The 14,894-nt window shown below is 42.8% G+C and overlaps 1 protein-coding gene across 5 annotated transcripts in view; it reads left to right on the forward strand.

Moving 5' to 3' along the window:
• The window catches only part of GOLGA1 (golgin A1), a 58,346-nt gene that overhangs the window by 37,356 nt on the left and 6,096 nt on the right, over positions 1-14,894 (forward strand). For 3 of the 5 annotated variants that reach the window (XM_037796918.1, XM_037796917.1, XM_037796916.1), the window contains 6 exons: positions 1,573-1,668; positions 3,322-3,417; positions 10,690-10,779; positions 11,712-11,814; positions 11,927-12,087; positions 12,550-12,693. In XM_037796918.1, coding sequence (XP_037652846.1) covers positions 1,573-1,668; positions 3,322-3,417; positions 10,690-10,779; positions 11,712-11,814; positions 11,927-12,087; positions 12,550-12,693 — 690 coding nt within the window. Of the gene's footprint in view, positions 1-1,572; positions 1,669-2,666; positions 2,817-3,321; positions 3,418-10,689; positions 10,780-11,711; positions 11,815-11,926; positions 12,088-12,549; positions 12,694-14,894 lie in introns of all 5 variants that reach the window. The other 2 variants (XM_037796920.1, XM_037796919.1) reach the window with 2 other exon arrangements.

The raw sequence follows: 14,894 nt of genomic DNA on the forward strand, positions 1-14,894 counted from the left end.
CAATCAATTTTAGAATATTTTCCCTCACCCCAGAAAGAAGCCCCATATCTCTTAGCAGTCAGTCCCCATTTACCTCCAATCTCCCCCAACCCCAGCCCTAGGCAACCACTAATCTACTTTCCTTGACTGTGGGTTTATCTATTCTAGACATTTCATATAAATGGAATCTTACAATGTGTGGCCTTTTGTGACTGGCTTCTTTCACTTAGCATAATGTTTTCAAGGTTTATCCATGTTATAGCATATATCCATATTTTATTGTTTTTTATGGCTGAATAATATTCCATTGTGTAGAGATACCACATTTTATTTAGACATTCATCACTCGATATACATTTGGGTTGTTTCTATTTTTTTTTACTATTCTGAATAACACTGCTATGGACATTTGTGTACAAGTTTCCACTTGGACATTTATTTTCATTTCTCTTGGAAGGGAATTTCTGGGTCATATGATAACTCTATGCTTAACCTTTTGAGAATCCTAATCTTTCTTAAACTCTGTTTCTGAATTGGGACACTGGTGGATATTTTTCTGAACCCAGGAGTTAAAAGGCTGGGTTTTAGTCCTTACTTTATCATTAATGAAATTTGTGATTGTGAACAAGCAACATTCCTACTCTCCTTTATAGAAACAGTAACACCCTTCTCGTGGGGTTATTTTTGTTAAATCTTCTGTGTGAATGTATGTGAGGAACCGTGAGAATTTGAAGTATATTTCTCTAATTGGGTATCTACCTTTCCTTCACTAAGCTGCAGCTTTTCCTTTGATCATGTTTTAATAATAAAGGTCCCCAGTGTCCAAAAGCAAGAGGACTTTATATGAGAAATTAGCAAAGATAGCTTGAGTCAGATAAAAATGCTACAAACTTGTCAAATCTAGCTCACTACTGTTCAGTGACAAACTTATCAAATCTAGCTCACTACTGGCCAGTGATCCTTGAGGCAGGGGTATGTCTGCCCAGTTTACTGCTCTAGCTTCATCGCTGATGCAGAAGAAAGCTATATAGTCAGACTTGGTCAATATTTGCAGAATGAGTAAAACCTAACTTTGTATTGTGAGCCATAATGATGGTTATACTGTTTGACCTAGTAATCCCACTTCTGGGAATCTATCCTCTAAGAAATTGATCCAACCAGGTTAAAAAAAAAATCTGCATGAAGATGTTAACGCCTATGTTATTCTAATGAAAAATGCGAAAAAAATACCTAAGTGTCAGCACAGTAGGTTCAGTAAATTATGAACTATCCTTTGAGGAAATAACCCATAACCATAAAAATTAAGCTTTGAAAACTACATGGAAACACAGAAGTTGGGTAAGGAAAGACTATAAAATTATATAAAGTTTTACTAAAATTCTATACAAAGCTGTAAAAAAAGTTCATTAAAAAAGGACTGGAAGAAAATACTATGTTTTTCAATTGAATGCTATGTTTTACAATTTTAGACATTTGGGTATCTTCGATGTAGTGTACCTGTTTTATAATTTAAATTGATTTGATTTTTTAAGCCATTTGTTGCTACTCTTCAGCTTATTTTGAGCAGGAATACTTCTTCTCTTTTCTCTTCAGGTGAAAGAGCTGGAACAGACCCTGCAGGCTTCTGAGGAGAAGTTAAAGCAGAGCAGTGAAGTCATAGCTGCCCAGGAAGCTCAGATTCAGGAGCTTGTAAGTGGTTATTGTAGCAGCTGTATTCTAGGCCCTTGTTATTTTTCCCTTTATGCCTTTGAGATGCCCCATACTCACTCCCAACTTCTGAAATAGCATTTGGACCTAACCTTAGATACTGTTTTGTGGTGTATGTGAGCAGGTGGGCAGCAGTAGGTAGAGGAAGTCAGGACCTGTTGGAGGGTCTGATTTACCCAAAGAGGTGGAATGACATGCTAATTCCCACCTGTCATCTGGCCTAAGAATCTATCCCAATTCTAACAGCTGTTAGGTTGTTACTTCTACTGGGAGTCAAACCCTAGCTTGTAACCAGAGGTTTAGGGAACAGATACAGACCCTGGGGAGAGGATGGGAAAGACTTGGCCAGTCATCATGCCCTGGATGGATGTGTTGAGTTAGAAACTAGAGAAATAAAAACAGCTAACATTTATTGCATGTTTACCATGTTCCAGACACTATGCTAAATGCTTTACACATGTTCTCATTTTATCCTTGCAGCAGACCTAAGAGGTAAATGCTATTTTCCTCATCTGTAGAGGTAGTAGAATCAAAAAGATTGGGTCACTAGCCCATGGTCTCATAACTAGTAAATGGCAGAACCCACCTCTTCCTTATGTTAAAGCTCTTGTTCTTAACTGCTGTATTACACTGCCTTCCCAGGGAAGAGCCTTAGTCAATGAGGGCAACAATGAGTAGGATGAAGAAGGGCTGTGGCTTCGGACTGGTTTTGGACATGCACCCTGTGGTTGGAGAGTGTGGCACCAAGGTCAGTCCCAGACTTACCTCCTGGGCAGGCCAGGGTCCAGAAGCAGTAGGCCAAGCCTGCAGTTGGGGACCTTGGTAACTCTCAGCAAGGAGAAGTTCAGGAAGGAGAATTTTTCTATTGGACACCCATCTTTGGGTCACCTAGGGCCGGAATATACCCCCACCTCCCACCCCCATCCCCAACCCAAAAAATCACTGTCACCAGGAATAACTGTCCTCTGGAATCCCTGCAGTCCAGTGCAAACAGAGAGAGTAGCCAGGCACAGCAGCAGGTCCTTGCTCTGGAGCAGCAGTGCAGACAGCGCGTCCACTCACTGGAGTCCCAGATTACTGCCCTAGAAAGAGCTAGGGAGGCTGACAAGACAGCTATGGCGCATGAGATGGTGAGTCAAACAGGAATGAGATCAAACAGTAGCACCAAGTTTATGTATAGCACTAGGTCTGCCAAGTAGTTTGATACAAACATGAACAGCCCCTTCTTTGAACTAGAGGACATTATGAAGCAGTTTTTATCTTTCCAACAAGATACCTGCTCATGAGACTGGATCTAAAAAGGCTTCAGAAGGACTTCCTGGTTCTTTCTGACCATTCCTTTCTTCTTCCTTTTGTCTTTCTAAAAGTTTTATTTTTCCTCCCTAATTGCTTCTTCCTTTCCATGGTCCCCTCCCCATATTCAATGGTCTTGAAAATCATGTGCCTTATTTCTCCTTGATGAGTTTTTCAAGTGGTTCTCTCTGTCTCACTTCCACTCCCATTTTCATTTCCCACCCCTGGAGGGGGGGTGTCATTTTCAAAATTACAAAGTTAAACAGCTAGAACTGTACCCAAGGAAATATAGTATTTAGGATTTTTTTATATATGTGTGTTTATATTCCTCCCAATTTGCAGAGAGAGCTGGAACAAGAAAATGCAGATCTTAAAGAAAGTAGGAGTGAATGTGAACATTCTTTGCAACATCACCAACTTGAACTAAAGAAGCTAAAGGTATTACCTAATTGAAGCAGAGTTTTCAAAAAAGTGTGCATCTTTTATTCATCATGTGTATTTGGAGAGACCAAGCAAAAGTTCCATACTTATAGTGGAGAAGTAGTGGCACTAGCGTTTGTTCAATAGTTCTGTCAGGCTTTTGCTAGAGATTGTTACCTCATTAAATCCTCCTAGTGGCTCAGAATGGTAGGAAGAATTATGCCCATTTTGCAATTAATGTCATTGAAGTTCTGAGTATAAGTAATTTGTCCTTGTTCACATAGCTAATTAGAAGTAAAAGCCCCTGATTTTTCTGCTCACTCCCCCATAGAGGCCCAGCCTTTGCTCCATGTCATCAACAACAGCTGCCTGTTGTAGTAATGCTATCAGAGCACCACTCTTGCAGATTTCAACAGTGAAACCAATAAAGCAAGGCCTTAAAAGATCATGAGAATCTTTGTTTGTTTGTATCAGGGACCATGTATACAAATGAAGTAAGAATCTGCTGAATTGTTACCCTTTCCCTTGGTGCTTTAATTAGAAATTGCCTCCTTTATCCCCAGGATAACTGGATGAAGAGAAAGAACGATTCTGCCACTTTGCTATGACCTCTAGTCTCCCCTGACCTATTTTACAGCAGCCCTTGGATGATAGGTCATTGTTGTACTTGTCCAGCAATATACTTGGGACTATTAGGTTGTGACACAAAGATCTTGTGGACCCTTTGGTAGAGATCTTTGAGATCATACTTAAAATATCCGTAGCTAAGTGCCTACTCCTAGTAAGCTTTCAGTAATAGTATCTGATAAGCTACTTAGATATTAATGCAAAAATGCTGCATTATGAGAACATGGGCTTTGGAGCCAGAAATGTTTTCATGCATACCTTTGCCAAATGTCAATATAAAATATAAGTGCCATTGTAGGTATTGGGAATATGGAAGTGAACAAAATAGGCAAAGTTTCTACCTTTCTGGAGCTTATAGTTATTTATTGTTATTTAGAGACAGTAAACAAGTAATAAATAGTGATAAATGCTGTGATGGAAATAAAGCAGGGTGAAGGACAGAAAGTGGGAAGGGGAGGGCTCTTTTAAAGATGAAGGTTAGGAAAGGCCCCAGTGATATTTGAGCAAAAGTGCTTATTAATGAGAAGGGGGCAGCAATGTGAATATTTGAGGTAGGAGTACTTCTGACAGAAGAAATTGCAAATACAAAGGATCTGAGGCAGAAGAGCTTAGTGCGTTCAAAGAACAGCACAAGGGGTAATGTAACTGAAGTTTAGTGGGCAGGAAGAGAATGGTCACTGGTATTGAAGAAGTAGGCAGGGATTAGAAAGTATATGGGTAATCTCTTGGAGGTTTGAAGCAGAGGAGTGATGTGAGAAGTTTTTTTAAAAGGATTATTCTGGCTCCCTGTGGCAATTGTACATAAGGGAGGCAAGGATCAGAAGCAGGAAGACCTTTTAGTAGACTCTTTAGTAATCCAGGCTAAAGATGACTGGCCTATTTATGTGAAAAAATACTCAGAAATATTAGAGATGAAGCCTTTAGGACTTGCCACTGATTAAATGAAGGGAATGAGAGAAAAAGGAATTGGAGAAAACTCCTAGGTTTGGTTTGTGTAACTCAGGGTTTCTCAGCCTCAGCACCCCTAACACCTGTGGTCACATAATTCTGTGTCATGGGAGGCTGTGCTTTGCATCTTGGCCTCTACCCACTATATGTCAGTAACAACCATCAAGTTTAACAACCAAATGTTCCCAAATGTCCCTTGGGGGGCAGAATTGCCCCCAGCTGAGAACCCCTGGGATAACTAAGTGAATAATGGTGTCACTCACTGAGATGGTAAGGTTTGTAGTGATATATCAAGAGTGAGTTCTATTTAGGGCATGTTGAGTTTGAAAGACCTAGCCAGGTGAACATATCTAGTAATCTGTTGGCTAATGAGTCTGGAAATTAAAGCAGAGGTTCAGGGTAGATATGTAAATTAGAGAAGCATCAATATAGCTTGAAGGTAGAATTTAAAGCCATGGAACAGGAATAGACAGAGAAGAAGGACAAAGATGAAGGCCAAGTCACTAGAGGTTCAGAGTAAAAGGAGGAGACCACAAAGAAAACTGAATAGCAGCAGCAAGTGGGACAGCAATAAAATCAGCATAGTTTTGAGTCCTGGAAGTAAAGTACAGAAAATATTAAAGAAGGACAAGTAATGAACTGTGTCATATGCTGCTGTCTGTTCAAACAAAGGAGACTGTTTTAGTTAGCTAAAGTTGCTAAAACGCAATATAACAGAACTAGGTTGGCTTTTACAATGTGGATTTATTAACTTACAAGCTTACAGTTCTGAGGCCATGAAAATGTCCAAATCAAGGAATCAACAAGCAATGCTTTCTCCCTGAAGACCGGCCACTGGTGGTCTTGGACTCCTGTGTCACATGGCAAGGCACATGGCACATCTGCTGATCTCTCCTTTCTCTCCCAGATTTCTTTGCTTTCAGCTTCTGGCTGCTCCATCTGTGGCTGGCTTTCTTTCTCAGCTTCCTTGTCTTTTTATCTCTGTGTCTTTTCTCTGAATTTCATCCTCTTATAAAGGACACAAGTAAAAGGACTAAGACCCACCTCGGGCATGCCTCAGTTACATAACCTAATCAAAAGGTCCCATCCACAAAAAACTTACACCCACAGGAATGGATTAGCTTTAAGAGCGTGATTTTCTAGGGTCCATAAAACCTCCAAACCATTACAGAGACAGAAAACTGACGATTATGTTTGGCAAGATTCAGGCCACTTGTAACCTACCCAGGAAATGACTTTTATGGAGCACTGGTGATCAGGTTGACTAGAGTGACCAGGAAGAAAAGCTGGACAAAGTAAGAAAATATTTGTTTGAAAGCATTGGAGAGCCAATAAGGTAGTGATGAATAACCTATCCAATCCAGAGAAATAAGCCCAGTGTTTGGAACAACTTTGCCCTGAAGGTATTTGCTGATCCTGAAGAAGAGGCTAGAAGATTATCTTAGCTATTGACAGCTTCTCAGAGTTAGGGTGATGAAAGTTGGAGTTCAAGACTCACCATGGATGCAGCCCCAGGAGATCTCTTAAGAGTTTTGGTTTGGAACTTCAAAGCACTGCACATGGGGAGTAAGGGTAAACCAGAAGTAACTAGTATTCTCCTTGATCCCCCCAGCTTAGATTTCACTAGCTTCTATACATAGTGGTGGCCCAGCAAATCTCATTAGTTGATACTGGATTAAAGTGATCTTAGATTGTTAGTACTCTTGGGTGACTGGTAAAAGCAAACAAAATTCTCTCTGGAGAAAAATGTCATCCAAGACCTGAAAATATTTCTGCGCATACTTTTTCAATTCAAGTATAAAATCACAGATAATCATGCAAACAAACAAAAAACAGAAATAAACACTCAAAGGGACTCTAAGTATTGGTAGACTCAGGCTTTTAAAAACTGTGCTTACCACGTTCAAAGAGATGAAAGAAAAAATTGAAAATTTTGGCAGAAATTTGGAAGGTATTTAAAAAAGACATAGTTTTGAAAAGGAATCAAATAGCATTTTAGAAGTGAAAAAATGCAATAATTGAAATTAAGATGCCTGTAGATTATTGAAGAACATGAGGATTATTTTGAGGGTGATGGTGTGGTGGATTGAATTGTATACCCCAGTTTGGACATGTCCTTGCTCTTGATCCACATTTTGGTGGGTGTGCAACTCAGTATAAATAAGATCTCCTTAAGATGTTACTTCAGGTAAGGTTTGACCAACTGAATCAGGTTGAGTTTTAATCTGGATTACTGGAGTCCTTTATAAGCAGAGTGAAACTCAGAGAGAAACCATAGGGAGCATCCAGAAGTCAGTGTCACAGAACCAGGAAGAGAAAGGAGAAGATGCCACAATATGCATTACCGTGTGACAGACAAGCCAAGGACCAAGGATCGATGGCAGCCAGCCCCAGAATGCTGCAGTCTTCAGGGAGAAAGCATTGCCTTGCTGATGCCTTGATTTTGGACTCCTAGCCCCAAAATTGTAAGCCAATAAATTCGCATTGTTTAACCCAACCCATTTTATGTTATCTGTTATAGCAGCTGGGCAACTAAAACAGATGGATATGTTCATTATGTTTATTGTGGTAATGTTTTCACCACAATTCTCCTCAAATTGTAATTTTAATTATGTGATGTTTGTTATTCAATTATACCTCAATAAAGCTATTTTTTAAATAACAGATAAATTTAACAGCAGATTAGAATTAAAAAGATAATTAGCGAAATGGAGGAAAGAAACCACACTAGTTATTTGAATAAGGAGAATATATAGAATTTTTAACCAATGTAAAGTTTTTAACCAGGTGCTGAAACAGTTAAAAGATAACACAGAGGTAGCAAACGCAGGAAGCAGCTACCAACCTTAGGACCTAGGGAATGAAGTGAAGAGCAGACACACAGACTTCAGGAGAGGACACTGCATAGTGTATTGGGGCATAGAGCAATAAACGGGTTCTGCTGCGAGTGTTGGAAAAACTGCGAAGTGGATGCAGCTGCTGCTTCAGGAAACTGTAACTGCTGCCAGGGCGAGGAAACACTGCTGGGATAATGTTCACAGAAACAGGAAGCAGACTAGAAGGAGCCAGGCTTTTTCTCCTTGGTTTACAGTCTCGAGCACCCTCTGTTGGCAGAGACTAACATAGAGCCAGGAGGACGAACAGAAATGTGATTTGCAGGCCCAGCATCACAAAGCAGAATATAAAAGGGTGCATGTGGGCTGAGAGGCAATAGCTTTAAAATCAGCACACAAAAGCTATTTAGAAGTATGGGTAATTTCCAGACATTTGGGAGATTTTCTAGATATCTTGAATTTCTAGTTTAACACCATTTTGCTTAAATAATACTCTGAATGATTTCAGTCCTTTGATATTTATTAAGACTTGTTTTATGATCCAACCTATGGGCCATAGGGCAATGTTTTATGTGTACTTGTAAAGAAGATATATTTTGCTGCTATTAGGTAGAGCATCCTATAAAAGTTCAAATCTTTTATATATTTTCTGGGGTTTTTTTTGTTGTTTGTTTTTTGTTTTTGTCTACTTGTTCCATCAGTTACTGAGAGAGGTGTGCTGAGTAGCCCATTATGATTGTGGATTTGTCTGTTTCTCTCTTTAGTTCTGTAATCTTTGCTTCATGTATTTTGAAATACTCTTATTAGGTGCATACATATTTAGAATTGTTGTTATCCAGTTTTTCAAAACAACTGTTCCCTGAGTCCCTCCTGGGAATCCTTTCGCAGGTACATAGAGCTTCCACATGTAGGTAGCCTGGTGGTGCCTGCATTATGCAGGCTGTAGTTTCCGATGCCGCAAATGTGAGCTTTGCCAACAAACTTGGAATCCCAAAGTCCTGGACTTTATGCAGTTCAGTGGCAATAGCACAGACTTTAGAGCCATACTGATATCAGTTCTGCATTCCAGCTTTGTCCACACCAGCTGGGTGATCTTGAGGAAGTCCATTTTCCTTTCTTTAAATTGAGGATGATAAATCCTTGATCTCAGAGGATTACTCTGAAGATCCAATACGACCTCAGAAGGAAAGGGCCAAGCAAGCACAGTTCCATGGCATGGAGGTGCTTTGAGTCTTTGCTTCCTGTCCCTGACCTTCCAATTTTCTCACTCATGGTCTGCTCCTGTCCACTTAGGTATCCAGCAGTCATAGGTGTGTCTTCTAACCTCCCCAGAAAAGGCTTCTGTGGGGACATGGCATTCCTGTCATCTTCCCCACCTGGGCACACAGGGTCAGAGTTTCATAGATTGATTGAGCCTGACACCTCTTGCTCCTTCTCCTGTGTGAACAGAGCCACCCCCGAAATCCATGTTTGGGAGTAGGAAGTGATTGGGGAACACCAATGAGGGGTGTTTTCTGGGGTATTCTAAAGGCCATCCTCAACCTCTTGAGTTCAGGCACCAAATTCTTTTCGTCCACCAGAAGTGCACTCACATAAGGTCAATTGTAACAATTCCATGGTAGGAGCCAGAATGCCACTGGTCATGAGGTTCATGTTTCCCTCCATTAACCCAGTATGTACTGGCATAAGTGGAAAGGAAGATTTCTTAGGAGGAGTTGGGTGGCTCTCAGAACCAGAAAGACTTGTTGGACTGGAATCAGGGGTCCCCATCAGGTCTTTTCTGTTTCTGCATCAGTCTGTTTTGCCCTATCAGTCTTCCAACTCCTTGCTTTCTTCCATGATGTTCTCATCCCCATCTTCTCAAGAACACTTCTTCCAGATTGGGTGGACATTGCCACAGCAGCTACAAGCTTGAAACACCCCAGCTTAGGGACCCCATAAAAAGAGGGCTTCACCCTCTCAGCTTTGGCATATAAAAAAGGCTTCTGATTGGACCATCTTGATTACACAGCCACCCTGTGGACTGATTACTTTGGCCAAGGGGATGAGGTACTATGATTGGTCAGGCCTGGATCACATGCTTATCCCTGTATCAACAAAATCAATCAGGGTATCATGATTGGCAGCACTGCCAGAACCATGTGGAGATGCAGGATAAAGCTGTTATCCAGCCCCATACAGAAAAGCAGAGGGAATTCTGGGTAAGCAAATGGCAGACATCCACCTCATGTTCTCTCCAGGGCATCTCCCTAGTAGTCAGGCACCTAAGAAGCCACAGTATTCCTCTGGGGATTGGTTGGTGAGCTTGGGCATCAGTATCAGGGAAGAAGACTGATGTATGGTGGGGGGAATGGATCCTCCCCTAAGCTCTGGAGAAGGCCAGTGAGATAGCCCTATTCATGGTAGAAAATACTCTGAGTGGCAGAGTTTAATAGTCAAAGGCTTTGGCTCTGAGCTCAGACAGATACTGGCTAGTAAATCTGCCTATATTACTTACTAGCTCTAGGATCATAGGCAAGTTATTTAACTTCTCACAACCTCACTTTTCTCTGCTATAAAATAGGGTTGCTGTTATCTCTTTTGGTGAGTCAGTGACATTTTGCCCTATTAAATATTCAGTAATTGCTTATTATTGTTTCTGTAACTGGATTGTTCTGTGTACCAGTCCTTTCACATGGGCCTGAGAGTCTTTTTTCTTGTTCTGCGTTGATTTCATTACATGAGCTCTTCGAATACTTGGCCCCTACTCTCCTAGGGAGTACTGCCTGGTGTGCTCATGGGACATATGACCCTCAGTGTGTCCATTTCCAGAGAGGTAAGTGCTAAAAAAATATGAACTGCGTTTTGGGGCTCAATCTCCTACCTGTTTTCTGGGTTGTAGGAAGAATGGGGCCAAAGAGAAATTGTGAGTGTGGCAATGGCCCAAGCCCTGGAGGAGGTGCGGAAGCAAAGAGAAGACTACCAGCAACAGGTAGTCCCTATTTGACCCTGGGGTGCTGGGGAAAAGGGGTGATGCGCCCACATGCCAGTCCCAGGCAGGACCACCCTAAATCTCAGCTCTGGGACTGGCAGAGGGGTCCCATCTCTCCAGGTTGGAGTAATGGACATGAGTCTCAGGGAATGCTGTCAGCTGCATGATTCCCCTGTGGTGTACGGGGGGTGGGAAGAGGTGGGGAGAAATGTTAAAATGAAACTCCCACCCCACTGGCCCATTTCTGATTTTTGTTGGTCAGTTATTATTAGCTATAAACATCACCTGGAAAAAAGTTTGTACTTTTTCTAGATTCTAATTCTGTGAAGTAGTCCATTGCTGGCAACAGTAAAGTTGCCCAGATACTTTGGGTTGAGCTCTTGGCAGGAAGAGGAAAAACCTTCCTTTGGAAACAGGTTCAGAAACAGGTTCAGCTTCAGGCCCCATACTTGCAAGTTAATTGACTCGGAAGCCTTTTGTAAGTCCTTAACAAATGTGAGTCTCAGAGTTGCCTCTGAAAAGGACCCCAGGATAATCACACCTTTCAGGCTATTGAAATGAGGTCATGTATGTCAGATGCCCACCTGGTGCTGGGAACATTGCAGGCACTCAAGAAGTGGAAGTGATGGTTACAACATCTTGTTGGTAGCACGTGTTGGAATTCCGGCTGTGCAGAACATATCTCATTGGACCACTGCAGGCCAGTGGGGCAGAAAAAAGCTATTTCTGCGTGCAGGGTCCCCTGCCAAGGAGAACTGATTTGTGTGTGTTTATAGGAGCACATAGAGGTTAGCTTGGGGCATATTCTAGGCTGTGGGCTTCAGAGAAGGATTCCTAGGGGACCCTAGGTAGTAGAAAAAGTGGCGATTCCTTTGGGGGAGGTGGGATTACTGCTGCCAACTTTCCTTCATGTTGATTTTTCTCCTCCCAAGGCTGCTCACCTGACAGCAGTAATAGATAAGAAGGAACAGAGTCTGCAGGAAAAAACTGAAGTTATTCTCCAGAAAGAGCAGGAGATTTTCCAACTGAAGAAAGGTGAGGTGACTTCTCACCTTTTCCTGTGCAGCTTCCCTGCCCTGAGACTGCCCATTCTCAGGGCTGCGTGGGGTCAGCTCACGGTGCACACCTCCCCACTGCCCTGGCCTAGGTCATGACTCTGCCCTGCTGCAAATGCACCAGCTGCAGGGTGAGCTGGAGGCCTTGAGGAGTCTGAGGACAGAGGAGTCTGAGGCAGCCACTGCACGAGAAGACCTGCTGAGGCTGCCGGGCCAGGAGCAGGGATTGGCACTCTCGGTCAGCCAGCTTCATGTAAGTCCCGTCTGTGTCTGCTGGGCCCCACGGTGTTTCAGCAGCATATGCTGCAGCAAGACGCAGGACTGACAGGTTAACTTGCCAGGAGAAGGAGGCAGTGGGAAGACATCGTGGGAAAAGCTCTGGTGTTCACTAGTTATGGGATTTGGGGCGAGTCACTCTCCCCTGAGCTTTAACTTCCTTTCTTTAAAGTGGGGTGCTCAACTGATGAGGTGCTTATGAGGCTTGAAGGGCCCAGAGGAGGTAGCAACACATACTAGTGTTCTCCCAAGCAAGGACCTGTTGCACAGAAAGCTGATGGTTCCTCTGGAAGGCATTAGACAGGATCTTCTCCATAGTTTAAACTGGTTTCTGGCAACTGCCCAATGGAACAAGTCTGGCTTCTCTTCCCCACGCACCTGGGGCTTAGCTTGAGCATTACCTGCCATGGCTCTCCAGCTTGCTACCACCACCCTGTAGGTAACGTTGAAGGCCACGAAGGACCCCGTGTACCAACTTCCGGCTGCAGAGGGAACACCAAATGGTGAGGTTAGGGCCATGGATCTAGGGCAGCTACAGAAGGAAAAACAGAACCTGGAGCAGCAACTTATAGAGAAAAACAAGGTGAGGGTGCTCTTTACTTCAGCTGTTTACCTCTCCACTCCTTCTCTGCCCTCATGCCTAAAATAATTCAGTCTGTTCTTAAAGGGTTTTGCTGATGCTCCTGGCACCTCTTGGGGTGATATTACCTTTTTTTATCAAAAGGACTTCTTTCTTATTTTACTCTTCTGTTTACCTCTTGTGCTGCCTTCCTTTCATGCTCTTCCATTCCTCTCCCCTCCCTGGCCTGAGTTGAGGAGCTGGCTAGGATATTAGAGCTTGAGCAGCAAGAAGCCCAGTTCTGCTGTTTGCCAGCTGTCGTATTGGACAGTCATCTTCCTCTCTACATTTCCTTTCTACAGGTGTGAAATGACAGCAGTGACACCTGCTTTTAAGTGCATTTTGGGGGGAAGTAGGGGGAGGGGTGTGGGTGGTACATTGAAACGAAAGTGCCTAACTGTCCTGTAATATTTTTGGTATGTGGTAGAGGCTCAATAAATGTCATGATTCTGCCCACCCCACCAGGCCTCTGTGCCTATAATTTCAGGGTCTCATTTGATTCTGACTTTTTAAAGTGCCCCATGAAGTTTGATGTGCTGGCTAGTTTTTACTCTGGCCTGAAATTTTGCCTCCAAATTGTGTGTGTGTGTGTTTTTTTAAGATCTTTAAAAAGGGAAAAAAGTTCATTCTCTCTTTCCCACCCCACTGTCATTTAACTTCTTATTGTGAAATATAAAATACATGCAGAAAAGGGCACAAAACAACTGTTATTAAAAATTATCAAAAAGCATACACACAGGTGACCACCACCTGGACCAGAATCAGAACAGCAGCATCATCCCAGGAACCAGGCCCTCTTGTGCCCCTTAGAGTCCACATCAGTAACCACAATTTCTTGCTTTTATTTCTAGTTTTCTAGCCACCTCAGCTTGCAACCATAAACATTTAAGTTTAGATTTGCCCTACTGTCTATCAGTCCTCTATCCTTATACTTTTCCTTCTTACCCAGCTTAGTTTCCATAGTCCTCAGTATCATCACTGTCAATTCTCTGGCCTCTCCACCTTCTCTCACACTCTGGTTAAATCTAGCACTTCCCTGCTCTGCTCCTGGGAGCCAAGTATGGGTGGAGAATAAACAGTCACACCAGCCAGTATCCTTGAAATTCAGGGTTGGTATTCTCCAGTAGCCCCTGTGCTATCCAGCATTCCTGTTGCATTTAGCTAGGCCTTCATGCTCCAGTCTCCTTGATCACAGCTTCATTTCTACCTTCTTGCCTCTCCTCAACACAGTCCCACCCCTCTGCAGCCTCACTCTTCCACTGATGTCCCTGCGTGTAATTTCACTGAGAAAATGGAACCAGTCAGAAGAGAACTGCCACAGTCCCCCCACCTCTATACTGTAGATCTTGCCTGCCTTCTTGTTACTTTGGCAGAACTCTCTGCACTTCCTCTCTCCCTGGCTTGACTTCCCATTCCTCTCGCCTACTCAAGAGCATCACTCCAGCTGTTCTCTCCTTTCTTGCCTACATCATGTTTTCTCTCTCCTGGGTTATTCCATCCATTGCAAGCATGCTCTAATGTAAATCATCCTATTGAAGCACTCTTGATCTCACACCCCTCTCTAGCTACTGCCATATTTCTCTGCCTTCCTCCATGGCAAAACTTGTTGAAACTTTCTATATTTGCTGTCTCCATTTCCATTCCTGCTATTCTCTCTTTAACCTAGTCCAGTCAGGCTTTTATCCCTACCACTCTACAGAAAAGAAAACGCTCGTCAAGCTCATCAGTGACATCCGCACTGCTAAATGCAAAGGTAAATTCTTACTTTTCTTTCTAATTGACCTACTGGCAGCATTTGACAGACACATTCTCTGCCTCCTCCTTGGAGCTCTCCTTTGATGGTTCAGTCGCCTCTCCCCACCTCCAAACACTAGTGAGCCCAAGGTCCAGCGTCGGGCTGCCTCCCTAAATCGTTCACTCCCTTGGTGATCTCACCCAGAACTGTAGGCTGCTGGCTCCCACACTTGTATCTTCAGCCCATACCACTCCCGTGAACTCTAAACTCCTATGCCTGTCTACTCTACCTCTCTACATGAATGTCCAGCTTAAAACATAACAAATCCAAACTTCACATTCACCAGCTTCTCTTGCTTCTCTTATCCATCTTTCTTATCTCAGGGAGTGGCAGAAACCTTGGAGTCATCCTCAGCCCTCTTTCTTGCACA

This window comes from Choloepus didactylus, chromosome 10 (genome assembly GCF_015220235.1).
Source record: "Choloepus didactylus isolate mChoDid1 chromosome 10, mChoDid1.pri, whole genome shotgun sequence".
Taxonomy (NCBI): Eukaryota; Metazoa; Chordata; class Mammalia; order Pilosa; family Megalonychidae; genus Choloepus; species Choloepus didactylus.